At 56.8% G+C, this 26104-nt stretch overlaps 1 protein-coding gene across 5 annotated transcripts; it reads right to left on the bottom strand.

The window, feature by feature from the left end:
- Positions 1–26024, bottom strand: CEP164 (centrosomal protein 164). 5 transcript variants are annotated; one of them, XR_008484041.1, is made up of 33 exons: positions 25983–26024; positions 24292–24381; positions 23883–23994; positions 23372–23609; positions 22807–22959; positions 22087–22215; positions 21709–21786; positions 19865–19975; positions 17671–18093; positions 16175–16258; positions 15613–15696; positions 13757–13836; positions 13386–13517; positions 11332–11544; positions 10608–10742; positions 10257–10473; positions 9613–9690; positions 9255–9386; positions 8496–8618; positions 7973–8116; positions 7701–7784; positions 7300–7368; positions 6617–6795; positions 6033–6159; positions 5605–5669; positions 5278–5485; positions 4612–4719; positions 3959–4073; positions 3170–3514; positions 2467–2533; positions 2091–2207; positions 107–1122; positions 5–34 (listed from the first exon to the last, which is right to left on the bottom strand). XR_008484041.1 is itself a non-coding variant. In XM_054291541.1 (32 exons), exons 2-32 carry the CDS (start codon positions 24368–24370, stop codon positions 1023–1025), a joined length of 4329 nt encoding a protein of 1442 aa, XP_054147516.1. In that variant the 5' UTR covers positions 24371–24381; positions 25983–26024; the 3' UTR covers positions 1–1022. The 5 variants fall into 5 exon arrangements, 4 of the variants coding, with proteins under 4 accessions (XP_054147516.1, XP_054147517.1, XP_054147518.1 ...); XM_054291541.1 differs by having other exon boundaries at positions 1–1122; XM_054291542.1 differs by having other exon boundaries at positions 1–1122; positions 17671–18090.
- Between the last annotated feature and the right edge of the window lie 80 nt (positions 26025–26104).

Here is a 26104-nt window from a genome sequence, read left to right as displayed (position 1 = left end):
CCCACAGGAGCTCCTCACTGTGCCTGCACAGACCCTCCCTGTGTCCTGCCACCATCCTGCTGCTCCTGCTGCCACCAGGGGACAGAGCGCCAGCAGCTGCACAGACCCTGCCATGTCCTGCCACCATCCTGCTGCTCCTGCTGCCATCACAGGGATGGAGCTCCTTTGTTTCACAGACCCTCCCCATGTCCTGCTTCCATATTTTTAAATCCTTCTGTATTTAAAAAAAAAAAAAATTAAAAACTATTTAAAATAGTTTAAAAACTAGTTTTAAAACTATTTAAAATATTTTTAAAATATTTAAAGAAACGATTCCATAGTTTTTTTTAAAACTTCCATATTTTTAAATCCTCACAGGCTCACCGCTCTGCTCCTGCTGCCATCACAGGACAGAATTGCAGCAGCTGCTTTGCTGCCCAGCTCTGGCCAGCCTGGCGTGAGAGGAGCAGGGAGGGCTCCTCCAGACCTGCCACTCTTGCCCCAGCTCCCACAGCTCCCACCCCAAACAAGCAGAAATTCCCCAGCACGTGCCATTCCCTCATTTTTCCCCCATTTTTCCCTGCGGCTCCCAAGTGCCAGAGGCCGCCTGGCACTGCCCACCTGGCACCAAGCACTGCTGGGCATGGGGCAGGCTCGTTCCCTGACCCATCTCCTCCAGCAGGGCCCCAGCTGGATGCACATGCTCCCCCTTGAGCAGTTGACTCCAATCCTCTGTGATTCACAGCCCTGCCCCGCCATCGCTGGAATACCAATGAGGGCAGTGTTGATTTATTGAAGCCCTGATATGTCACTGCTGGATTAAACAGTCTATAAAGCATATTTGGACACATTACAGGATTAGAAGAACCCGCCTGGGAAGTTCTATTTGCCCCTTCCTCCACTCTCTTGCAGAAACACCCAGTTTCAAGGACGTGGCCACAGACACGGCAGAGGTGCCAGGTGGGCATCCCCAAAGCCCAGCCCATGGTGGGGAGCCTGCCAGGCCCCCAGCCCACCCTCCCTGCAGAGGAGAGGCCCACCTGTCAGTAGTGGTACACCTTGATCTCCCTGTTCTCATCCAGCCCCAGCTGCAGGAGGCTGGGGCTGCTGCCCGGGGGCTGCTGTGCCCGTGGGGAGAGAGCTCTGGCAGCTGGGTGAAGGAAAATCCCGGCTCCCAGCAGGGTCAGCCCAGCCAGGACAGGTACTGAGCCAGCCCAGAGCACACAGGCCGTGCTCCATCCCAGTCCAAGGGAATTAGGGGGGGATCAGGGAATCCAGAGGCACACCGCGCTCAGGGCGGCACGGAGCTGTGCTGCTGATATCAGTGTACACTGAGGAGACACCCAGAGCCCCAGCACAGCATCCCTGGGAGCATCCAGGTCCTGCTCCCTGCATCCAGCCCTGTGCTACAGGATTCCTCAAACCAGAGCTGGGGAGAGCCCTGGGGGGAGCCCAGCCCTCCCTGCCCCAGCACGGCCCAGCCACACATCTCCAGGTGCCCTCACCTCCTCCAGGCTCCCAGCAGGCCCTGCCCATGCCAACGGCTCCATCCATGGCACCAGAAGCAGCCCTTTGCCCACCCCACCCTCCACTCTGCACTGTTTAAACCTGTATTTTTAAATCCTCACATGCCCTGCCCAAACTGCTCCTCTGTGGCTGAGCAGCATCACTGAACACCATCACAATACAAGGAAAGGAAGGGAAACTTCCATATTTTTAAATATTCTCTGCTCAAACTGCTCCTCTATGGCTGAGCAGCATCCCTTAAGAGCATCACAACACAGGGAAAGGAAGGGAAATGCCCATATTTTTAAATCCTCACATTCCCTGCCCAAACTGCTCCTCTATGGCTGAGCAGCATCACTGAGAGCATCACAACACAACACAGGGAAAGGAAGGGAAACTCCCTCACTCAGGTACAGCCCAGAGAGCAGCACTCAGATCTCTCCTGCTCCATCTGCCAAACACCCCTGCAGCACCAGGCACCGCAACAGAGGCCAAGGCCTCGAAATTGCTGCTCAGTTCTTCATTTCACACCCCTCCTGCCACCCTCCTCCCACCTCCTGCGGGAAGCAGGAATGCAATAAAGACCAGAGCCAGGTAAAAGATACACTTTGGAATCCTTCTTGAAGTCTTTCAGCCATTTCTTGTTGCTCTCAATCATCCCCTCAATATTCCTTGTCTCTGGCTCACTGAACCTGGAGTGCTGGAAGAGCCTGATTTGTTCACTGTGGCAGAGAGAGAGAGAGAGAGGGTAAGTGGGGGAAAAAAGAGGTCTGGGAAGAAATTATCCCAGAGATGAGAAAGTGATGGGCTGCTGAAGGAAAAACACCTTCTCAAATATATCTACTGATAATTCACCTTTTCTCCTTAATAAATAGTTCACAGTAATTACCAAATTGTAATCTAATGGTTACATGAGGAGTGACCAATAATGAGTGCAGAGAAACAAAGCAGCACAGGGGAACTCAAGGGAAAAGTCCTTACTCTGCAGGGACATAGCCCAGCTTGGTGTCCAGGGGCACAGGAGTCCCACCGAGCCACGAGAACCCACCTGCAAAACAGACATGAAACAAAATCCACATTTCTGCAAGACAGACATGAAACACAATCCACATTTCTGCAAAATAGATATGAAATATAGAGCCCAAAAATCCACATTTCTGCAAAACAGACATGAAACATAGAGCCCAAAAATCCACATTTCTTCCTCCCAAACAAACATGAAACAAAGAGCCCAAAAAATCCAGATTTCTGCAAAACAGACATGAAACACAGAACCCACAAATCCATTGTTCTGCCTCCCACCTGCAAAACAGACATGAAACAAAATCCACATTTCTGCAAGACAGACATGCAACATAGAGCCCAAAAAATCCACATTTCTGCAAAACAAACAGACATGAAACACAGAGCCCAAAAATCCACATTTCTGCAAAACAGACAAACACAGGAGTCCCACAAAATCCACATTTCTGCCTGGGTGTGCTCTCCTGCACCACGGGCACACTGCCCCACAAGGACCCCAAGGACACAGGGCTGGCTCCTCCTTTGATGCTCCCTTGGTTATAAAAGAGCAGGAGGGCAGGATCAGCCCCACGCTGCACTTCTGGAGGGAGCTGCTCATCCCTTATCCCCTCAGCACCCTTCCTAAGCAGCAAAGCAGGTGGGGTGAGGCCAGGAGACTCACCTGGGAAATACCTGTGCCATTTCTCTGCCAGCATGCTGTCCACCGACTGCCCTGGCATGGGGTAACTGGAGCTGGCCCTGCTGCCCCGGCCCCACTGGTGCAGGGGGGACACCCTGGGGGGGTTCCCCAGGGAGCTGCCGCCCCCCAGGCCGGCCAAGGAGGGGTGGCTGGGGAGGGGGATGCCCTGGTGGGGCGTGGAGGTGAGCAGGGGGGGCTGCTGCTGGCTCAGGGAGTCCAGGAGCCCCAGGACCCCGCTGAGCTCGCTGGTGATGCTCTGCACCGAGTCCCTCAGGTGCTGGATCTTGTCCTGCTGCAGCACGGGCCACACATCCACCCTCAGGTCGGCTGGAGGGACAAAGGGGAAGGAAGGGATCACAGACCAGCCCTGACAGGAGCAGCCTGTGTGCAAGGAACCAGCCCTGCTGCCTGCCTGGCCTTCCTCCCCAGCACCACTCCAGGCAAGCACAGCCCAAAAAAAAGCAGAGCAGCACAGAGGGAGCGGCAGCAGCTTCTCCTGCCATGGTGGGAGAAAGGGGAAGCCCAGAGTCCTGCAGAAGAGCCATACAGATCTGCAGGATCAGAGGGAAACCAGAGAGGTTTTATAATCCACAGAGATCTAACAGGCAGGTTCACCCACAGATCCCATCCCTCTTATCTGCCAACAAGGCAGGAAATGAGTTTTGCAAGCAGGGGTGGGACACAGAGCAGTGCCAGACCTGCCCCGGACACAGCAGAGAGGGGAGAGGGAAAGGCAGAGCAGGCCTGCAGCCTCCCATGCTGGGCACTTACACCTGGGCTGGCCCAGGTTCACACTGGCCGTGCTGTTTGTGTCCTCAGAGGAGCTCAGATCAAACGTCACCACCTTCCTGCACGCAGAGCTCTTCAGCGTGTCCTCATCTGAGAGCTGCCCAGGAGCAGGAAAACAAAGCCAGTAAAAGCTGCTGCATCATCCCTGGAACACAAAAGCCACTGGAAATCTGCCTGCAGAGCCGGGCTGCAGTCAGGCACAGGTCAAGTGAAGGCAAACTCATCTCCAGCCCCTGACAGCACAGCCTGACTGCCCAGAGACTGCTGTGGCTCTCAGGGTGCAGAGGCCAAAGGCAGCAGCCCCTGCAGCAGGAGGTTGTGCTGTAAATAACCCCACAGCTCCTGCAGGCCTGGGCTCTCTGTGCCAAGGGCAGCAGTTTGACCAGCAAAGCTCTGGTTCTGCTGCAGCTGCCGCTGCCCTGCCTGAGGCTCGTGGCAGAGCCAAAGGCTGCAAGGTTTGCCCTGGTCAGGAGAGCAGGCTCCATCCCAGCTCACAGGAGGTGACCTGCCCTGTTTCCTCCAGGCTCAATCCATGCAGCCTTTCCAAGCTGCAGCCACACACTCAGCAGCCTCTGGTGCTCTCACACAGAGTGGATCCACAATCCAGCTCTGCTGGCAGCACCAGGAGAGTTTACCTCCTCCAGCAGCGAGCACTCCAGCTGGCTGAGCTTCTCCTCCTTCTTCTTCAGCAGCACCTGTCCTTTGTGCATGGCCGACTTCATCCTGTCCAGCTCCTTTGCCTCCTGCACAGACCAATGCCAGGGAGGGAAATCAAACAGCAATGACTGAAATAATGCCTGCCAGCAGCTGGGGTGAGTGCCACCACCTCACTCTGCTCAGCACAGGGAGCGCTGCTGCAGTGAAATCCCTCCAGGTCCTTGAGAGTGTGGGAAGGGGTGTGCACATCACAGCGAGCACATGGCTCAGAGCAGGCTCAGCCCGAGGAAAAGGAGCTTTCACCTCCAAAACCTCATCCAAGAGAGCCCTCAAGCCCACACCAAAAGAGTCCCCAAACCCTCATCCAAGAGGGTCCTCAAGTCCCCATCCAAGAGGGTCCCCAAGCCCAGGGTCACCAAACATCCATCCAAGAGGGCCATCAAGCCCACAACAAGAGGGTCCCCCAGCCCCCACCAAGGGTCCCCAAGCCCCCATCCAAGAGGGACACCAAGCCCACACCAACAGGGACACCAAGCCCCCATCCAAGAGGGTCCCCAAGCCCACCCCAGCGCCAGGAGCAGATGCCAGGGCTGCGGGCGCTCTGTGATCCCAACACCCAGGCTCAGGCAGCGCCCAGGGCTCACCTCCTGCAGGTTCTGGCGCACTCCCTGCAGGAGCTGGGAGCTGTGGGGACCCTGCTCGGCCCCCTGGGCCCCGTGCAGGTGCTGGTGCCACTGCAGGCTGGCAGCCCTGAGCGCCGATTGGCGCCGGCGCAGGGAGCGGCTCTGGCGCTGCAGGAACTCCTTGGCGCTGCGCAGGGACTGCCCCTCGGCCGAGAGGAAGCTCTGCACTCTGGGGGAAAGCAGGGCTGTGCTGGCTCCCTGTGCTGCTGCCCAGCTCACACAGCAGCCCCAAACGGGCTCAGTGCACACCCAGCACAGAGCAGGAGCTCTCCCGGCACGGGATCTCACCGGTCCAGCTGCAGCTCGCTCTCCTCGGGGCTCTGGGAGGCTGGGGAAGGCTCTCTGGACGAGTGCTGGGGGTGACACATTGAAAAGCCAAGTGTTTATAGGGGAAACAGAGGGCCAGGCCCCTAAGGATCCACTGACATCACCATGGCAGTGCCCAGATCGAGCACAGCACCAGGGATGCTCCTGATGTGGCTCTTGAGGGTAGCAAAGACATTTCTGTCCCTGCTTTTGATCTGAGTACCCCACGCTCCTCTCCACCCACTAATAATAGACAGACACCTGCAAATACTACTGAACACACCAGCAAAGAGAAATCCATCCCTGCACCTCAAATGGTTTCAAACAGAAGGAACAAATGCTGGGATTTTCAAGGGAGTTTCAGCCTCAGATCTCGCAAGGCAAACACCTTCACAGGCTGCTTTACTCACAGCTTGAGGAGTTTCTCTCAGGTCTTCAACACAGAGCTCAGCTTTCTTTCTTGGAGATTCCACACTTTCTTCTACCTCCAGTTGTTTCAGAGCCTCCTGCTTGCTCCTGATTGCTTCCTCCAGCTCTCTGCCACAGGAAAAAGCAGCAGCAGAGGCACTCGATTAGCCTGCACTGGTGTCCAGAGTGAGCTCCAGATTCCAGCAGGGAAATGGCCACAGGGCTGCCAACACCAGGGCTGGGCAGGGAAACTGCTTCCCACCCCTCCTGAGCAGCTCAGCCCCCTCAGGAAAAACCTCTCTGCATTTCAGTGCCCCTCTCGCAGCCCCTCATTAACCACCCAAGGCAGGAGCGGAGGAGGCAAACCTGACCTGCAGAGGTGAAGGAGCAAATTGAAATTCACACCCTTAGTTAATGAAAAATCCGGAACCAGCCCCCAGCCCCCATGGGCACCTGAGGATTATTCTGAAGGAACATGGCCCAACACAGAGCTCAGAGGTCGGGGAGAGGCCCAGGTTAGGTTGGGGAGGTTTGCCAGGGGCACAGGGCAGATTTTGGGGTATCAGAGGCAATTCCTCACACGCACCCGATGCGTTTGTGCAGCCTCTGGCTGCGGCTCTGCAGCAGATCCACCTGGGCCTCCAGCTCAGCCTTCTGGTCCTGCAGCTCCTGCAGGGTCCTGCGCAGCTGCCGCACGGACTCCAGCAGGCTGCAGTGCTCCTTCCTGCTCTCCTCCAGGCGCAGCTGAGAGGCCAGAGCAGCCTCCTGGGAGAAACACAGGACACCCCTTACCACCCTGGTGTTTTAAGATGTTCTAAGCCTTCTGATGTTGACATTCTTGTAGTGAAATTTCTCACACACTTCCTGTAAATAACTCATTGCTTTGCATTCCTTTATAGAAAAAGCTGACGGACTGTTAGCTTGACCAGTGTCATTGGAGAGGTGGCATTGTCACCCTCCAATCTGCTGTCACTTTTAGAAAACTATAAATGTTGGAGTCAGAAAATAAACTTCCCTTGTGTCCTTCACCTTGAGAACAGTGGTGTGAGCTTGTGTTCTTTGGTGTCCTATAGTGACAATCCCCCACAGTCATCTTCCCAAGAGCCAAACAAGGGGCACAGGGTCCCAGAGCTACACAGCCACACACCCATCCTGGGAGAACAGGACTGTTCTCTTTGGGAAGCTCAGAACTGACCCCCACCCAGCACTGTGCCTCCCTAAAGCCCCAGTCCTGTGCCCTCAGCCCCTCTCGAGCCCAGGTGTCCGTACGTCTCTCTCCAGCTGCATCCGTCCGTCCTCATCCAGCAGCAGCTGCCTCCTCCTCTGCAGGGACTCCTCCTGTCACAGGGGAAGGGCAGGGCACTGTCAGAGCCAGGGCACTGCTGATGCTGAGCAGCACCTCAGCCCTGAGTCTCACAACCATTCCAAAACAAGGAGAGTTGTCAGGTTTGCTTTGTGACCCCTCTCACTGCCCCCAAAGCACTGAGCAAACCCAGAACTTGGACTTTCCCAGCAAACACCAGCAATGCCCAGCCCTGCTCTGACTGGTGACACCGCTTCACCTCTCAGTGGGACGGCAGCAGAAGCCCTGGCCGAGCTTTCCTGAGCAGCTGCCATGAGGAACCAGCCCAAGGACTGGCACAGGTCGGGGGAGCTCTGTGAGGACTCACCTGGCTCTGGAGCTGCTCCGATCTGGCCTGGATGTTCTTCGTGCGGATCTCGAGCTCGTTCTCCGAATCCTGGAGCTTTCTCTCCTGCACAGGGAGCCGAGTTAAAGAGAAGGGCACAGGCTCCCCCCTCACCAGTAAAACACAAGCTGGGAACTGTGACCTGCCACTCGTGTCCGTCACTCTGTGCTGGCGACAGACAGGGGGACAGGGTGGGGAGGCTCCCGGGCACCCCTGAGGAGCCCCAGGGCCCAGAGGCAGGGCCTGCTGCTCACCTGCTCCCTGTGCCTCTGCTGCAGGGCCGCCAGCCTCCCCTCCAGCTCTGCCTGCAGCCGCTGCAGCTCGGCGTCGTGCAGCTGCCGCAGCCGCGCGGCCTCGCTGCGCAGCCCCTCCAGCAGCTCCGACCTCTGCCGGCGCTCCTGCCAGCCCGGGGGGCAGGGGAACACCTCTGTGAGGCACAGGGACCCCCAGAAATGCAGCACGGACAGGCAGGGATCTCCAGAAATGCAGCATGGACATGCAGGGACCCCCAGAAATGCAGCACGGACATGCAGGGATCCCCAAAATGCAGCACAGACATGCAGGGATCTCCAGCATGGACACACAGGGATCCCCAGAAATACAGCATGGACATGCAGGGATCTCCAATGCAGCACAGACACACAGGGATCTCCAGCACGGACACACAAAGCTCTCCAGCAGTGCAGCATGGGCACACAGGGCTCTCCTGTATTGCATCCCCAGCAGTGCAGCACAGACACGCAGCACCCAGGGCAAGTGCAGCCCCCCAGGCCGTACCTCCTCCTCAAAGTGCTGCTGGATCCGCTCCAGGGCCTCCCTGTGCTCCTCTCTCATCCTCTCCATCCTCCTCTCGTGCTCCTTCTCCACCTCCCGCCGTCTGTCGCCCATCAGCTCGCTGAGCTGCAGGGGGGGCAGGGAAAGGGGCTCCCCTGAGCTGCAGCACTGCACCGCAGTGGGGTCCCCAAAGCGAGCCCCCCACCCAGCCCAGGGCACAGTGGGGTCAGTGTCACAGACATCTTCTATGGAAAATCCTTTCCTCAGGAGTTTTCCTCCAGAGAAGCCTCAGGAACAAAATGTAAACAATGGTTATTATCTGCTGCTGCGGAATGCAACAGGTGCATCTGGGATTGGGCTCGTGTGGTTGTTTCTAATTAATGGACAATCACAGTCCAGCTGTCAGGACTGTCTCTGTCAATCACAAGCCTTTATCATTCCTTCTTCTTCTATTCTCAGCCAGCCTTCTGATGAAATCCTTTCTTCTATTCTTTTAGTACAGTTTTAATATAATAGATATCATAAAATAATAAATCAAGCCTTCTGAAACATGGAGTCAGATCCTCATCTCTTCCCTCATCCTCAGGCCCCTGTGAACACGGTCACAGCATCAGGGACTGTGTCCTGGGGAGCGCAGAGCCTTCACCCCGCTGAGGTGAGATGCTGAGGGATGTCCTGCCCCCCAAGGCAGGGATGTGGGCACCCAGAGCTCTCCCCACACCTGAGAGCGTGAAGAACCCTCAGCACAGAGCCACCACTCACCTCACGCTCGTATTCCTTCACTTTTAGGGCTTTTTCCTGCACTTTCTGGTCTGCCCTCTGCAGCTCCTCACGTAGCTGGGCCTCCTGGCTGCTCTGTGCCTCTGCCAGCTGGGCCTGCAGGCTGGCAATGACCTGGCAGGAAAGGCACCCCCAGAGACTCCTCAGCCTCTGCAAGGATCCATCCCACGCCCTCCACAGCCTCACCAGCCCTGCCTGCAGCACGGCCAAACACTGAGCCAGACCAGAACCACAGCCAGGGAGGGGAAAAAACTAATGCCACCCTCCTGGCCACCTCTGGTGACAGCATGAGGGGAAAAACAAAACCCAACCATTGACATTCTGAGGACACCATCCTCACCTCGCGGTGCTTCTCCTCGGCTGCAGCCCTCAGCTGCTGGAGCTCCCTGGCACTCTGTTCCTCCAGCTCCTCTGCTGCCTGCAGAAACACGAGCACAACACTCTGCTGGGAAAGCTCTGCGTGTGGGGATGAGGTGCATTTGCAATTAAACCCTGTCCAAAACCACCAACAGGCACAGCAGTGACCTTCCCTCCCTCCAAACGGGATCACTGCAGGTGCCTTCACTCTCTCTGTGCTTTCCCTGCAGGGATCTCGATGAATCCCCGTCATGCTGGGCTGCAGGGACTGAACTGCCCCACTGAGGGGCTGCCCAGGTCCCTGCAGGGCTGAAGCAGCAGCCAGAGAGGGGCTGGGAGCTGATAAAGGCTCAGCTCAGTTCTGATCTGATAACAGGGCTGGGGACACACACAGCGATCCTTACCTTGTGATCCTTATCTTGTCTTCATTGCAGAGTGGCCATTGTAGCAATTGTTAGTTAATCAATAACAACTAGGGGAGCCCTCCTGCCCACCTCCCTGTGCCCCCAACAGCCCTGGCACCTGCCCTGAGTGAGCTGTCCCCAAAGCCTGCAGGTGTGAGTTAACCCCACACCTGGCACTGCCCTGCCGGCCAGGAACGGCTCAGCCTGGCCATAAGGATCTCACCTTCTTCTTCTCCCTGTCCAGCCTGTCCCTGAGCCGGCTCAGGAACTCTTCCTGCTCCTGCTCCAGCTCGCCCATCTCCTTCTGCTGGGCCTGCTCTGCTGCCAGCCTCATTTCCTCCAGGGCAAGCTGCTGCTGCCTCTGCAGCCTCTCCCGCTCCAGCAGCTGCTGGGACTGCGACTCCTCCCTGAGCTGCTGCAGCCTGGCCTCCTGCTCTGCCCTGCTGGGCGTGGGACGGAGCACAGCGATGGGGTCCATGCAGGGGCGCTCAGGGCTCAGCCCTGCTGGGTTTGTGCCCAGCCTCCCCTCCAAAGCAGCCCTGCACAGCCCAGGAGTGGCAGCAGAGCCTCCCACCTCATCCTCTGCTCCTCCGCCTCCAGCTCTGAGCTGATCTGGGCTCGCAGCTCCTCCAGCCTCTGGGCTCTTTCCTCTCTGAGCAGCAGCTCTTGCTCTTCCCGCTCAGGCTTTGCTAAATCTTCTTCTGGAGCGCTGAGAGAAAATGAAACCAAAGGAAATGGGTTCAGTACCTCCCAGTCCCCTGTCCGAGGGCTCCAGCTCAGCTGGGGTGACACATGGACAGACACACAGCCCTGTGACACATGGACAGACAGCCCTGCGTGTCCATGCTGCATTCATTCCCCCCACACCTGCAGGACCTGCTGCTGGCACAGGAGATGCAGCCCCAGCACCAACCCTGAGCAGGGTGGGTTTAAAACTTGCTATCTCATCACAGTTTACGCTTCTTTTGGGGGTTTTTGGGTTTTTTTTGCATGTAAGTGAAATCCACTCTCATTAAATGCATGCAGGCTCCCAGGCAAGGTACCTGGATGCATTAGCACATCTGGAAGCTCCACATTTCCATATTACACCTTTTGCTACACTTTTTTTTTTCCCTTCAGGTGCCATTTCTGCATCTCCCTGATGAGCCCTGACCCAATGCCTGTCCTTCCTCCTCCTCCTCCCTGACAGCCCTGATCCTGCTCCTTCCCCAGCTCTGCCCCATTCCCAGGGGTGCCTACAGCAGCACAAAATCCCTCTTGGAAAGGCTTGCAGGAGATGGAGTAAAAAAGGAAAGTACCTGAGGGGCTTTGCTTTCTGCTGATGAAGCTTTACAGCTTCCTCCTCCTCCTCCTGCCTCATCTCCTCCTGGAATTGCTGGGTTTTCTCCTCCTTTGCTGGAAATAAATGTATTTCCTCTTGCTCCAGCTCTGTCTCCACCTCCCTGGCGATTTCCTCCAGGGATTCATCATGAGGGTGGCTCAAGGACTGCTCCATGTCCTTCTCAGGTTCCCTACCAAAGACAAAGAGCTCCTTTGGCAAAAGGGTGACAGAAAACAGAGAAACATAAAAGGAACAGCGACCTCCACCACAGAGCACCAACTCCAAGCCAACAATCTCAGTCACCTACTCCAAAAGCTTCGCTGCTGACCTCAGGTGGGTCCTGAGGATCACTGGTGGCTCCAGAGAATCTCCAGCTGATCAATGAGCCCAGCTGCACCCCAGGCCCAAATAACTCTGGTTTTGGCCCACCCAAAATAAAATCTGTCAATAAAATCTGGCTTGGTGAAAAGCCCTGGCCAGGCTGCCGGGCATAGGAGCAGATCCATCAGTACCTGCTCCCAGCCCAGGGATTGCTGCTTCTCATGGGCCAGGTATCCTTCTGCAATTGCAGCCTGAAGTGTGCTGGGAATTTGCCAGCTCCAGGCAACAGAAAACACTCAGCACTCCAAAAATCCAACCCCAATCTGGTCCTAATTAAGCATTTTTTCAGACAGACAGCAGCAAAATTTTAAGCTGAAGGGGAAGGAGGGGGAAATCGAGATTAGTCTAGGAAGGAAGATTTTTGTTCTTTGCTAGGGAACAAAGCAGGAAGGTCTCCCCACGCTGTGAGACTGGCAGGGCAAGGCAGAGGGATCCTGCCAGGAACCAGGGAAATAACAGCCCCAGCTCCTCAGCCCCAGCCAGGAGAGAAAAGGTCATTTCTGCAGCCATCAGCACAGAGAGCAAGGCACAGCAAAGTGTCTGAGGGGGCTCTGGAACAATCCCCCTTCATGGAGCCCCCCTTGCACCAGGGGTCCTTCACCAGGCTGCTCTGCAGAGCCATTCAGCCCCTTCCACCTGGGCATCACCTTGTTCCTCTGCCCCAGATTGTGCTGCACAGGAGCCCCAGCACACACACAGACATTTACACACGCACAGACATTTACACACACAGAGACATTTACACATGCACAGACATTTACACACACACAGACATTTACACACGCACAGACATTTACACACACAGAGACATTTACACATGCACAGACATTTACACACACACAGACATTTACACACACACAGACATTTACACACACACATTTACACACACACACAGACATTTACACACACACACATTTACACACACACACACAGACATTTACACACACATAGACATTTACACACACACACATTTACACACACACACACGCAGACATTTACACACACATAGACATTTACACACACACACACATTTACACACACACACACATTTACACACACACACACACACATTTACACACACACACACAGACATTTCCACAGCTCCTGGGAGAGCAGAGATCCCTGTCCCCATGGACACTGCCTGATCCCTGCAGCTGCACCTGCTGCTGTGTCACTGATGGGAACACAGACTCAGCAGCTCTCACCCCTGAGCTGCAGGTAGGAACCCACACACACCCCCTGGAGCAGCACACAACAGCAGCCTGGGCAGGGGCTCAGCTCTGACCCCACTGTTTCATGCCCCTGAGGTGCCCAGTGGCTGTAAATGGGCTGAATTTGTGGGGTTTTGCCCTTTTTCTGCCCAGCTCAGCCTCACCCAGCAGGTTCTGTGGGAGGGAGAACACACCAGGAAAGGCTTTCCCAAAGACAAAGCAGCAGCTCCCCTCATCCCAGAGAGCCCTGAGCTGCTGCCCTGGCCCTGCCCAGGCTGCTCAGCTGGCACTGTGGCAGGGGCACGGCTGCTGGCGCGGGCACACAGCCCCACTGTGCCCACCAAGCCCAGCTGCAGCCACCCCAGGGACAGGGGGACAGGGGGACAGGGGGACAGGAGCTGTCACAGCCACACACCAGGCACTGCCACCAAGCCCTTACAGGTTCTGTGGGCCAGGCAGCTCCTCGGGATCCACCAGGCTGTCCAGGGCTCCCTCCTGCTGCTCCTGCCCACGGGGATGCTCCGAGCCCCAGGGCTCCAGGGGCGTCTCAGCAGCACTGGGATCCCTCTCACTGGGCAGCACAAGAGAGGGCACACAAGATGAGGTGAGCCCAGGGCAGGTGGGCAAGGTACTGGCAGAGGCTGCAGCACAGGGCACACCTGGGCACACCTGGGCAGGTGCAGCACAGGAGGAGCAGCACAGGGCACACCTGGGCACACCTGGGCAGGCTGCAGTGAGCACAGCAAGGCAAGGAGGGCAGCAGGAGCTGGAGCTGCCCAGGCCTCCCCTGTGCCCCTGTTTGTACCATACCTCTCAGCAGCTTCTGCTCCTTTCCTTTGCTCTCCCTCCACACTGGCTTTGCTTTGCTCTTTGTCCTCTTCTCCCAGCTCCTGCAGGTAAAAGCAAACAGGGTGGGGTTTGTGACTCCCTCAGAACTGGGGATATGGGTTTGGCTTTTCTTTCCTGAGGCTCATTTTACAATCCTGAGCTCCCTGGAAAGCACAGGAGAGGAATCTCCTAAAAGAGAAAAGTCCCACACACCCAATGCTGTGGCAATGAAGCACAGGATGCATTGTCTGGGACCAAAAACCACAATCCTGCCTCCCATCCAGGCTCTGGGGCAGGGTGTGAGGGGCTGCACAGAGTCACCATCCAGGCATTGCTGACTCCAGGGTACCTCAGCAACCCAGCCCCCCTGGCAACACACTGAGCATTCAGTGGCTCATTTCTGGCATAGTAAATACCAGAAATATGAATACAAAGCATCTGAATGGGAAATAATCAGCTGCTCCCAGCCCCCTCTGTCCCTGCAGCAGCGACACCTGAGCAGGGCAAGGACATCCCCCCTCACCTGTCAGCCCCAGGGAAGCCGGCAGGGCCATTCCCAGGGTTTTGGGGACCCCAGCAGGTGAGCCCAGTCCCTGGCACAGGGCCGAGGCAGGGCGGAATTAACGCCGCAGTAATTAATGCAAATGTGCAGCAGAGCAAACGGCAGAAGGGTTCCCTGCAAGTGCTGTCAGCTCCCATCACATCAGCCTGGGCAGGGCCCCCACGCAGCCCCTCCTGCCCCTGGGACTGATGGCTGCACTTCCCCAGAACCGAGAGCGGCAAACGTTCCCTGGCTCAAATGGGCCCTGTCAGGGCAGCCTGGGACGGGCAGGAGGCACAAAAACGGGGCAGGGATCATCCTGGAGAGAGGGGAACTGCTCTGAGCCTGGGCACAGGGATCCTGCAGGGGAACTGCTCACAGGGAACCCCTCTGAGCCCATGAACAGGGATCCTGCAGGGGAACTGCTCACAGGGAACTGCTCTGAGCCACGAACAGAGATTCTGACTGAGAACTGCTCTGAGCCCACGAACAGGGGGCAAGGCCAGCCCCTCGCACGGAGCAGCCACATTCCTGCAGCCCAGCCTGCGAGCACCGACACAAAGGAGCAGCTGCAGTTCTGCAGGGAGCTGCATTTCCCACCCAGCTCTGCCCGGGCAGGGCCGTGACAAACCCACCCTGGCTGCCCCCAGCAGCACTGGCACGCTCAGAGCCGGGCAGGGAGCAGAGGAGTTTTGTTTTCCCTTCACATCTGATTGCGCTCATTACTGGGCACGGGAGCACAGGTGTGCTCTGCAGACACAGCCCTGCAGGCAGGACTGCTCCTCCCCGCTGGACAGGTGGCACCGTGCCACCTCAGAGCAGCTGATGTGCCACGGTCAGGGCAAGGCTGAGCAGCCCCAGCTGGAGATGGGCTGGGAGGGCTCCAGAGGAACGTGGGGCTGAGCAAAGCAGCTCAGAGCCACGCTGAGAGGGCAAGCATGGAGCAGAGACCTCAGCAATCTCTGCCTGGGCAGTGCTGCGTGCCAGGCTGACACAGGCACGTGCACACACGTGCCACAGACCCGCTGAAAGGAGCCCCTTTCCCCCCTGCATTACAGCAGGCAAGGCAACCAAATGCTTAAAAATAAGCTTCCCTCCACCAAAATCTGTCAGAGGGAGTTAACCTCCTTTTCCTCCCGTTGATTCTATCGTGCTCTGCCACACAAATCCTTCCCATCTGCTTAGGAGAAAGAAAAGGACAAATACAAAAGAAGAAAGGAGAGCAGCCCTGCTCAGCTCTGCAGGGCCCCCACTGACAGCACCACAGTGCCCCCCTGATCCCCCACACAGCCCTGACCTTGCTCCTGGCGCTGTCCAGATCGGGGGGCACCGTCCCCACACCCAGACCCTCCTGGCACAGCTGGCTCTGGGCGTCCAAGCCCTAAAAGAGAAAGCAAAAGGGATCAGTGTGGGATGGGCAAGCAGAGATGCTGACAGCAATGTCCCAGCACAGCTCAGAACCCCCCCAGCACCCCATGGCAGCAGAGTGGGCACTGCAGAGTGGGCACTGCAGAGATGGGCACTGCACCGTGCCAGGGGAAGCTGGTGCCCACACCCAGGGAAAAAGGAAGAGAAAAGGGAGGAAAAAATGAGAAAAAAAGGAAGAAAAAAGGAGGAGAAAAGGGAGGAAAAAAGGAGGAAAAAAGGAAGAAAAAAGGAGGAGAAAAGGGAGGAGAAAAGGAGGAAAAAATGAGAAAAAAGGAGGAAAAAAATGAGAAAAAGGAGAAAAAGGAGGAAAAAATGAGAAAAAAAGGAGGAAAAGGAGAAACAAGGAGAAAAAGGAGAAAAAGGAGGAAAAAAGAAGGAGAAAAGGAGGAAAAGGAGGCGAAAAGGAGGAAAAGGAGTTTTTGGTGACTCACCAGCAGCTGAGGCACCTCATGGTCAGAGCTCCTGGAGACTGGCAGGTCCTGCTCACAGCCACTGACCCCGGATGCCTTGGAAAGCTGAGAAGAAAAACCCATCAGAGCCTGCACGGGTCCCACCCTGCAGCTTCACCCGGGCACTGCTGCTGCCAGCACAAACCTGGCCTCTCCCAGGCAAGAAAAGGCGACTGGACATCATGGGGGAGACAGCAAGGATGTGTGTGACCCACAGGACAGGGATGTGTGACCCACAGGACAGGGATGAGTGTGACCCACAGCACAATGGTGTGTGACCCACAGCACAATGGTGTGTGACCCACAGCACAAGCACAAAGCACCACAAGGGCAGGAGCTGGGGCTGGGCAGGGCACAGAGGTGCTCCTTGAACACCCCTGACACAAGGCACTTTGCTTCCTCTCCATCTGCAAGGATCCCTGCAGCTCTCAGAGCTCCCAGCCCAGCGCTGGAGCCATAAAAGCGCTTTAAAATTGCACTTTGCTGTGCCTAAGTGCCCCTGCACTCCCAGCCGTTTGCAGCTGCTCGATGGGAGCACCCTGCACCCTGTGGCCCTGCTGAGCTCAGCAGAACAGCTCAGGTGCACAGGGACGAGTTTGGGAAAGCAGCACCCTCAGCTCTGCAGGGCACAGAGCACTCTCCAGGCTCAGATTTACACAGAGATGAGCTTGGGAAAGCAGCACCCTCAGCCTTTCAGGGCGTTTTCCAGGCTCAGATTTGCAGTTCATCATTTCTTACAGACATCACACATCAGTGAGCTCGAGAAACGATCAGAATCAGCAGGAAGGCAGCCAGATTGCAGAGAGATCGTCCATCAGATCCCGAATTCTGGCTGGGATCCTGCTCTGGACCATGGACATGAGCGGGTCCGGCAGCCCAGCTGCGGGCAGGCAGTGTGTGACACTGTGACACAGCCCCAGCCCTGCTCCTGCAGCTCTCCTCACACACTGGCAGGGTCTGTGCTGCCAGAATCTGCGCTCCCAGCTCCAGAACCAGCTCCAGAACCAGCTCCAGAATAGCCCTGGGCTCTGCCCCACTCCCAGCCCCAGCCCTGGGCTCTGCCCCACTCGCAGCTCTCACCTCGCACGGAGCTGTGAGCGCAGCTCTGAGCAAGCTGAGAGCAACAACAGCAGGAGAAACACAAAGCAGCAGGGGCAGCCGGGCTCGGTGTGAGCTGCATCACCAGCCCTGCTGGCCCAGCACAGGCAATGGAAGCTGGGGCTGCTCCTCCTGCAGACCCAGAGCGCAGAACACACCCAGGGCTGCGCCTGTGGCGGCTGTGGGCTGTGCAGCAGGGAAGGATTGCCCAGCTCAGCCCTGCAGGTGCCCAGCTGGGGACTCAGAGCACTCCAGGAATGACTGCCCTGCTGAGCAGGAAAGGTTTGGGCTGGCTGCACAGGAAAGCAGACAGTGCCCCACGAGCTGTCCTGAGACGATGGGAACAGCCAACACCAACAGCACACGGGCAGGACTCTTACTTTGCCATCATCCAGCCTGTCCTCTGACACTGAGTCAGCTGCTGCCTCCTCCCTCTCGTCCCGCAGCGCCCTTTCTGCACAGGACAGGGTGTCGGCAGTGGCGGCCAGGCTGGCTGGCTGGTCTGTGCCCTGCACGGGCAGAGGGGCACCTCGGGGCTGCCCGGCAGAGCTGGGCACCTCCAGCCCTGCTGAGCTCCTGTCCCCCTCGGACAGAGGCAGCTCCTCAGCTGCAGAGGCGTCGCCTTCCACCTGAGCATCTTCTGCCTGGTGCCCAGCAGGCTCCTGCAGCCCTGCCTGGGCACTCAGGCTGCTGCCAGGCTCCCCAGAGAGGAGCTGAGCCGCAGACGGGGGGCACGCCGCTCCAGAATCCAGGGAACAACACTCTGCCGCCTCTTCAGGGCGCCTCGATTTTAGGGATTCCTTCTAGGCAGCAAGTCAAACACAATTACAGACCCAACGCTCTCCCTGGGGGATGCAGGAGTGAGGATCAGCGCAGGCTCTCCTACAGCAAGCAGCACAATCACAAATCTTTGGGTGACTTCAAGACCTGCTCGATTTCCTTCCATGTAGTCCCATTCCAAGGCAAGGGACTCCAGTGCCATAACCTCACCCATTCCTTGGGCTCTGACTTTTTCTGATCTGTTGTTTGTTTATTCACAGTGGGTAAGAGTGGCTGTGCAAGGCCAGCAGCCCTGTGAGCACCCACGTGCCCCACTGCAGGCCCGTTTGTGCTCCCACATTGGATCTGCTTGGTGAGAGGTGGAAATTTGTAAGAGACCACGACAGGACAGTTCACTTCTGCCTGCTGACATTTCAAGCAGGGGAGAGCAGGCAGGATCTCCATCCCACCCTCCAGAGGGACAGACTGAAAGCAGCACTCAGGGCTCAGAAAGAGCCTGTGACTAACACAGGAGGCTGAGAGATGGGGGAAAAACAGCCCCAAATTAAAGCTTAGTCACCCAAAGGTTCCGCTGCCTCTCCCAGCAGAGGGGAGGCCACAGCACTGCCCAGGGACAGGGGCACGGCCAGGGGAAGGCTCCCTCACCATCATCAGCATGCCAACAGAGCTGCTGGCACGTCCCACCCGCTCACTGTTTTATTAATGCCACGCTGCCTTGTCAAACGGCGCCTGCCTCCTGTGCACGCCGTGTTCTGTACACTGAGCGCATATTTTAGCTGTGTATTTTTATCAGAGAGCCTCTGGAACGCTCTCAGCTCCCAGGCCAGGCCTGCAGCGCTCCTGGAGCACGTTCTGAGTGTGTCACTGCTCTGCCAGGCCTGGCACAGCATCACCCAGCAGGATGGGGAGGGCAGAGGAGCCCAGCTCCAGGCACTGCCCAAAACCCTGCACCTCGGGGCTCAGCTGCATTCAATCCCCTGGCACTGACAGCTCCCAGCCCCTGGGTCACCAACCAGCCACAGGAGGCTCCTGGGGACAGCAGGACCCAGTGAAGGTGGGCACAGGGAAGTTCTTTAGTGCATCCTCCCTTATGGGGATTAGGGTGGCTGGAAAGTTCTGCTCCTTTTGCACAACCTGCGCCAGAGTTCTCCTGAGGACATCCCACCAGGGGACCTGGCAGTGCCCAGGATATCCCAAACGAGGCCAAGCAGGGCTCTGATGCCTGAACAGGATCACACACACCCCAAAATGTGTCAGCACACCAGCAATGGAGTGCACACAAAGGGACTTCTCCCCAGGCAGGTTCACCTGAGCTACTGAAATATCCCAGAATAATCTCTGTGGCTGGCAGAACCCTGTTTCAATGGCAATAACAGGCAATCCTTTTGTCAGGCTCACACCTTGATGATCACAAATGCAGCTCTGCAGAAGAGGGACCCGTGCCAGTCAGACCCACAGGAGCAGGAGGAGGAGGGAGGTTTTTCCTCCTGCAGCAAGACTTTCTGTGAGATTTTCTAGAGACTTTCTAGAGATTTTCTCTGGATTTCAGAGCTGGACAAGTCAGCTGGGCTATAACTGGCTTTGGGTGATTTTTCCCAAGCTGTGACATCCCACCCACCCCGAGTGGCACTAAGTGATGGGAAATCCCAGCCTCTCAAACCACTGCTCCCAGCGAGCAGCATTAAACTTTAACCAGCACCAGCAACAAGCCAAGCAGCTGCAGACACCACACACCACAACACCAGCAGCTGCCTACTGCATGCAAAGCCAGGGATGCCAGGGAGCCACTGTCACCTCTGCCAGGCTGGCAGCTTCCTCCTCAGGGCTCCCGTGGGGCCGGGCAGCACCAGCAGCACCAGCTGATGGAGGGCTGCCACGCTCCTCCTGCTCCTCCTTGCTGTTCTCCTAGGTGGGGGGACACAGCCACTTGCAGGATCCCCCACAGCACCTCCCCAAGCTGGAGGATTTGCCCACCCAGGACAGGTCAGCACCCACCCACACGCAGCCCTGGAGCACAAAGGGACTCACAGGCCCACATTCCCAAACATTCCCAAGCTGTGGATGCTTCTCTCTGCTTTTCCTGCTGGCCAGCTCCATGAACTCACTGCTCCTGCTCTGAGCTCCCCGTGGGCTGTGTCTGATGCTGCCTCTGCTCCACCCAACATCCTGGCTCAGCAAGTCACTGAAACCTCCTATTTCCTTCCAATACAGGCATCCAACCCTGACCACGGGCTGCATGAAGCAGTTTTTTCATTATTTCACCCATTTCTGCTTAGATTTCCCCTTTAGGACCTGCTACACAAACCCTTGTCTGCTGCTTTGGAGAGAGGCTCCTCCTAGGGATGCTTTTCTGCTGCCATCTCATGGAGCTACAGAGGAATTCTGTTTTCCAGTCGGGCACTGCTGCCTCATCAGGACCAGGCTATCACCCCTCTGGGTCAGCAGCCTGGCTCTTGGGCAGCAATTGCCATTCCACAATGGATTCCCAGAGCCCCATCCCCTCGGCACCGAAATGCCAAGGCAGCTCTTTGTTCCTGCAGACATTAACACTGCAGCGAGGAGCTGGGCCCCCACAGGCTGCTGTTGTCTGGAGATGAGAGTCAGGGCTCTCTTTGTCACATCCACTTTAGCATAAGCCTCTGCAGATCCTGCCCAGCGCCCTGAATAGCTTCTCCAGCAAAGTGCTTTACAGCTTAATTTTCCTGCGCCGTGAAAAGGATAAGGAAAATACTCTAAAACACTTTAAAAGAAATTAATTTGCCTTTCAGATACTGGAACAGGATTTTCAAAGCGGCAAGAAAGGATTAATGTCAGCACAAACAGTCGGGCCAAATCACCAGAGCTGCTTACAACGCACTTCCCATTGTGCCCTTGTCATGCTAAGCCTGATCCCAGCTCAGGCAGGCAGGGAAAGCACAGCCCTGCCCAAGCCTCGGCTGCTCTGCACGCTCTGAGCCCCAGCGTGGGATTTAGCAGCGGGCTGAGGAGAAAGGAGAGCAGGTTTGGTGTTGGCACAGAGAAGGGGACACGTGCAGCCCCCGTGAGGGCTCCTGTGGAACCCAGGGACAGCAGCAGAGCGTTCCCAAAGGAGGCTCCCCTGTGCCCTGCCCAGGGCCAGCACTGCAGCTTCTGCTGCCAAGGAGCCTTCCTCCACAGCCCTGACGAACAGAATGGAGGAGCCTCTTCCTCACTGAGCCTTCCTCCACAGCCCTGACGAACAGAATGGAGGAGCCTCTTCCTCACTGAGCCTTCCTCCACAGCCCTGACATACAGAGAGCAGAATGGAGGTGCCTCTTCCTCACTGAGCCTTCCTCCACAGCCCTGACGAACAGAATGGAGGAGCCTCTTCCTCACTGAGCCTTCCTCCCCAGCCCTGATGAACAGAGAGCAGAATGGAGGTGCCTCTTCCTCACTGAGCCTTCCTCCCCATCCCTGATGAACAGAGAGCAGAATGGAGTGCCTCTTCCTCACTGAGCCTTCCTCCCCATCCCTGATGAACAGAGAGCAGAATGGAGGTGCCTCTTCCTCACTCTCGCAGGAAACTCATCCCTCTGTCACTATTTCTGCACCCTCATCCCCTGGCACTGCCTCTCCCACCTGGGCAGCCTCCCCTGCCCATTCCAGCACCCTGGTCTTACCTCAAAGTCAAAGCTGCCTGCCAGGGCTTCAACATCCAGGTACACGTTTTTTAACAGCCTCGAGGTCCCAGGGAAACTCTGAAGGATAAAAAAAATAAATAAATACATGGCCAAAATGGAGTTCTGACCTGTGCAATGCCACAGGAGGGTTCCTCTGCAGTGAAACTGGGCAGCAGAGCCATGGCAATGCACCTCCAAATTCACCTTGGAATGACACCACGGCAGATGCTCACTAATAGGGATTCCATGTGAAAATAGGATCAGATGATTTTTGGGGACCAAGCAGCACAAAGGAAAGAGAGCACAAATGGAAGAGCCACTGCCAGGGGAGCACCAGGAGGCTCCAGCACTCTGCCCACAGCCAGGGCACACAAATACCTCATGGTCACTGTCCTCATCTTCCTCTCTCCACTTCTCTGGCACTGCCACGTCCAAGGGACGTTTCTCTTCACAGATCAAATCCAGCAGGTTCTTGGTGCGGCTGGAGGGCTTTGGGATCTCTGCAGGCTGTGCAGGCCAGGAGCCAGGGAAGGGAGAGGTCAGACAGCAGGAAAGGGAGATACAGACCCACTGACACACTGGGCTGCTGGGTTCTGGCAGTTTCCTACCACTCAATATGTTTGTTTATTTCTGAAAGTGTTTATGCTTTGGCTCCCTTTAAAGGGTCAATTTCTTCCCATTTAACAAGTTTCATTGACCCCCAGGTCACTTTCTAGTAATAAATAAGCAAAGCATTCCACATGGTTGTAATCCTTACACTCAGCAGGACAATAGCTCTTTTAATTTTATTCTCAAATAGAAGGGTGAAAGTAGTTTATTAAACTGCATTATTTTCATTGTTTGTCATGCTTCATTTGGGCACCAAATTCTACTAAAACTTAACATTCTTTTTTCCTCTGCAACAGTTATTGAAACAATTCTTTCCATCTGCCAAAGACAGCAGAAGAAAGCTCACCACTAATGTAGCACTAGAAGAAAAGAAATAGAGTTTTTTATTAACATACAACAGTATTTCCAAAGTGGCAGAAGACCACAAACCCTGTCATTTAAGTGTCCCCACACCTTTGCAGTGTGCCTCCAGGGCACAGGGAGCCTCACCAGCGTTCCTTCCTTGGGGCTGAGGCTGGAGTCCAGAACGTTCCCCAGGTCCAGGGTCCCACGGAGGGCGATGGAGGAAGGCGGGGTGAGGCCACGGAGAGGAGAGAGGCTGCCCAGGGGAGGCTGGATGGGGGCCAGCTGGGAGCCTGGGGGCTGCAGGAGCACAGGGGGGTCACTGCCAGCACTGCACAGTGACACTGCTGCCCTGGAGCGGGACAGGGGGCTGCCCTGGGCACACAGGGGCTGTGGGACTGACCCTGCTCAGAGACCCACACCCACACATGGGACAGGTGGGGAAACAGGGCTTGAGTCACTCTCACACACTCTGCTTTCCAAACGCCTGGCCCATCTGAGTGGGTCCTGCACACTCCCCTCCCTCCCAGACACACCAGGAGTGGGTGTTTATCACAGAGAGTCTCACAGCCAAAATCAAAGGTGATTCTGTACCCAGTGCTCCCACCCAGCTGATTCACTGCCCATCACCGGGTCTGGGGTCACAAAGCCCTTTGTGTCCTGTCATCCCCTGCCCAGCCCTCCCCAAAGCTCTCAGGCAGATCCTACTCACAGGGAGCTCCTTCAGGAGCTGCTTCTCCTTCTTGTCCTTCTTCTTCTTCTCTTTCTTCTCCTTCTTGTCCTTCTTCTCTTTCTTCTCCTTCTTTTCCTTCTTCAGGCTGCCCCGTGCCAGCAGCTTCTCCCTCTCCCTGATGACCAGCTGCTTGTAGTGCTCATCACAGGGGTGCTCCCACGTGGAGAGGCCGCTCTCAAAGTTGAAGAAATAGACGTCACCCCCTGCAATGGCCTGGCTGCAGGGCAAAAACAGCAGGGAAAGGTGAAAGAGCACAAATTAAAAACACGGCTGCACAGGCCAGAATATCTTTGCTGATGGTGGGAGCACCTGAAGCTCAGGGAAGAGGAGCCACAAATGTGCCAGTGAGGGAAGCAGCTCTCCCAGGATGTCATACCCAGCTTCCCAAACTGTTCTGCCACTCCTGATACCCCAGCAAACCCAATCCTCTGCCAGTGGAGCCGCTCCCCTTGTCCTGGCACTGGGAATGCCCAGCACAGCTCCCTCTCACCAGGCCTTCCACTCGGGGGGCAGGGGGGTCACCAGGCACTCCCTGGCCAGCCACAGCAGCTCCGACTCCTTGTCGGGGTCAATCCCGATCGTTGGTGCAAAATCCCGGATTTCTGGGGAAACAGAGAGCAAACTGTGAGCTTGGCCCAGCCAGAAGAGCCACCCTCCTCAGCCAGAGCTGTGGGCACGCTGGGAAACCCCGAGGCAAAGCCAGCAGCAGAGCCCTGAGTGCCTGTGGAGCCGGGGACAGGGGCAGTGACACCATGGAGTGACATTCAGCTCTGCTAAACTCCCCTGTGCTCTGCCCTCTCCAGCTCTCCAGAAACAATCCCCGTGCTCTGAACACCCCTGGAAGTGACCTGCATGCCTGAATCCCCCCTCCCAGCCCCTGGGGAGACAGGCTCACTCACCCTGCTCCATGGGAACGTAGGATTCATTGTAGTCCTCCTCCAGAATGAGCTGGTCCCCAATGCGCACGGCTCCTGCCATGGGTGCCACACCTGGCACGGGGAGGAAGCACACAGAGTCACAGCTGCCCTCAGGAAAGGCAATTCCCCAGCCCCAGCACCTGGCAGAGCCCTTCTGCTGCAGGACACACACAAAACTGAACGTGGCAGAGCCATTCCTTCTGCTGCAGCAAAACTGAACCAGAGAGCCCCCACACACACGGCCATGGGCTGTGGAAACAGACAGCAGAGCTGAACTGGACAAAGTTATAACCACATCCACCAGGCCTCACAGGAAAGTTCCTTCAGGCACTTCTTAACCAGGTAAAAAATAAGCTGAAATGAGACAGGGAAGGAAGAGCAAGCAAGCACCTTTCCCAAAGCATTGCTTTGTGATTTAACCCCCAGAACACAGCACAGCTGGGCCCTCCCAGCCCATCCAGCACAGTTCACACAGCTGGAATTCACCCAGCTCACCCCAAACCCTCACCTGTGGCTCTGTGTGGCCACATTGGGCCAGCACAAGCACTGCAGGACCACAGCTGCTGCTCAAACACACAAATGAACGCCAAGGTCAAACATTCCAGCCTAACCCCCCTCAAATTCTCAGTGCAAAAAGCATTCCTGTGCTTTTCCTGTGAGACCCAGGGGATGTGGTACCTGCCAGGTACCCGCAGTGACAGCACCAGAGCAGGATCAGCACCTGTGACACGGCCAGCACTGCCCTCTCCACCTCCCCGTGTCCTCAGCCCACGCTGTATTTATAACTCTTATGTAAAGTAAGTCTTAGAAGCAGCACTAACTAATCCTGGCACTTCCAGGTGAAGATATCCTCAGGAGATCCAAACCACACCTCTCCCCCTCCCAAACGTCCCCAGTCAGAGCATTTGGGTGTGGGCACCTCACTCAGGGCCTTCTGTTCTTACTTTCCTCTCCCAAAACCATCTCAGCCCCGTCTCCCATCCCTGGAGTTGGCCCCGGGGGATGAGTGATGGGCTCGCTCCTCTTGGAGAATCTGCCTCACCACAAACGGAGACCTCAGCGCGACCTTTCAGTGCTTGAGGGGCAGCTACAATAGATGGGGACACGGGGGAACGGCTTTAAACTAAAAGAGGAGGATTTAGGTGAGATCTGGGGAGGGAATTCTTTCCGGTGAGGGTGGGGAGACCCTGGCACAGGGTGCCCAGAGAAGCTGCGGCAGCCCCATCCCTGGAAGTGTTCAAGGCCAGGCTGGATGGGGGGCTTGGAGCGAGCTGGGGTAGTGGAAGGCCCATGCCCATGGCATAGGGTGGAACTGGGTGATTTTCAGGTCCGTTCCAACCCGAAAAACCGTTCTATAGCTCCGTGCAAACAGAATCGAAGCCTCAGCGCAGCCGCCGCCGCGCCCGCCCGGAGCCACGGAAAAAGCGCGGCGAGCAAGGAGGACAAACAGCTTTGGTTGACAGCGTAGTTGAAAAAGTAGGAAAAAAAGCCATTTTCGCCCGTATCACGGCAGCACCCACGCGACACTCGCACAGCCCGAGCCCGCGTGCGGCGGGAGGCCGGAACCGCGCGGCGCGGGGCCGCTCCCCGCAGCCCCCGCTCACCGAGGGGACCCTCCCGGGGCCCGGGCCCGGCTCTCCACCGCCGTGGGGCCCTGCCCGCCCGCCGCTCACCGTGCCGCGGGCCCCGTCCGCCGCCCCGCGGGTGCCGCCGGTTGCCGGGAGCGCGGGAGCCGCCGCGGCCGCTGCCCCAGGGCCCGCCCCCTGCTCGCCATTGGCCGGCGGGGCGATGCGCG

This window comes from Melozone crissalis, unplaced genomic scaffold (genome assembly GCF_028551555.1).
Source record: "Melozone crissalis strain CALT ecotype California unplaced genomic scaffold, PUWL_Pcris_2 ptg000092l_1, whole genome shotgun sequence".
NCBI lineage: Eukaryota > Metazoa > Chordata > Aves > Passeriformes > Passerellidae > Melozone > Melozone crissalis.
Note: the sequence above shows the minus strand (reverse complement) of the source record. Positions and strands in the feature narration are given on the sequence as shown.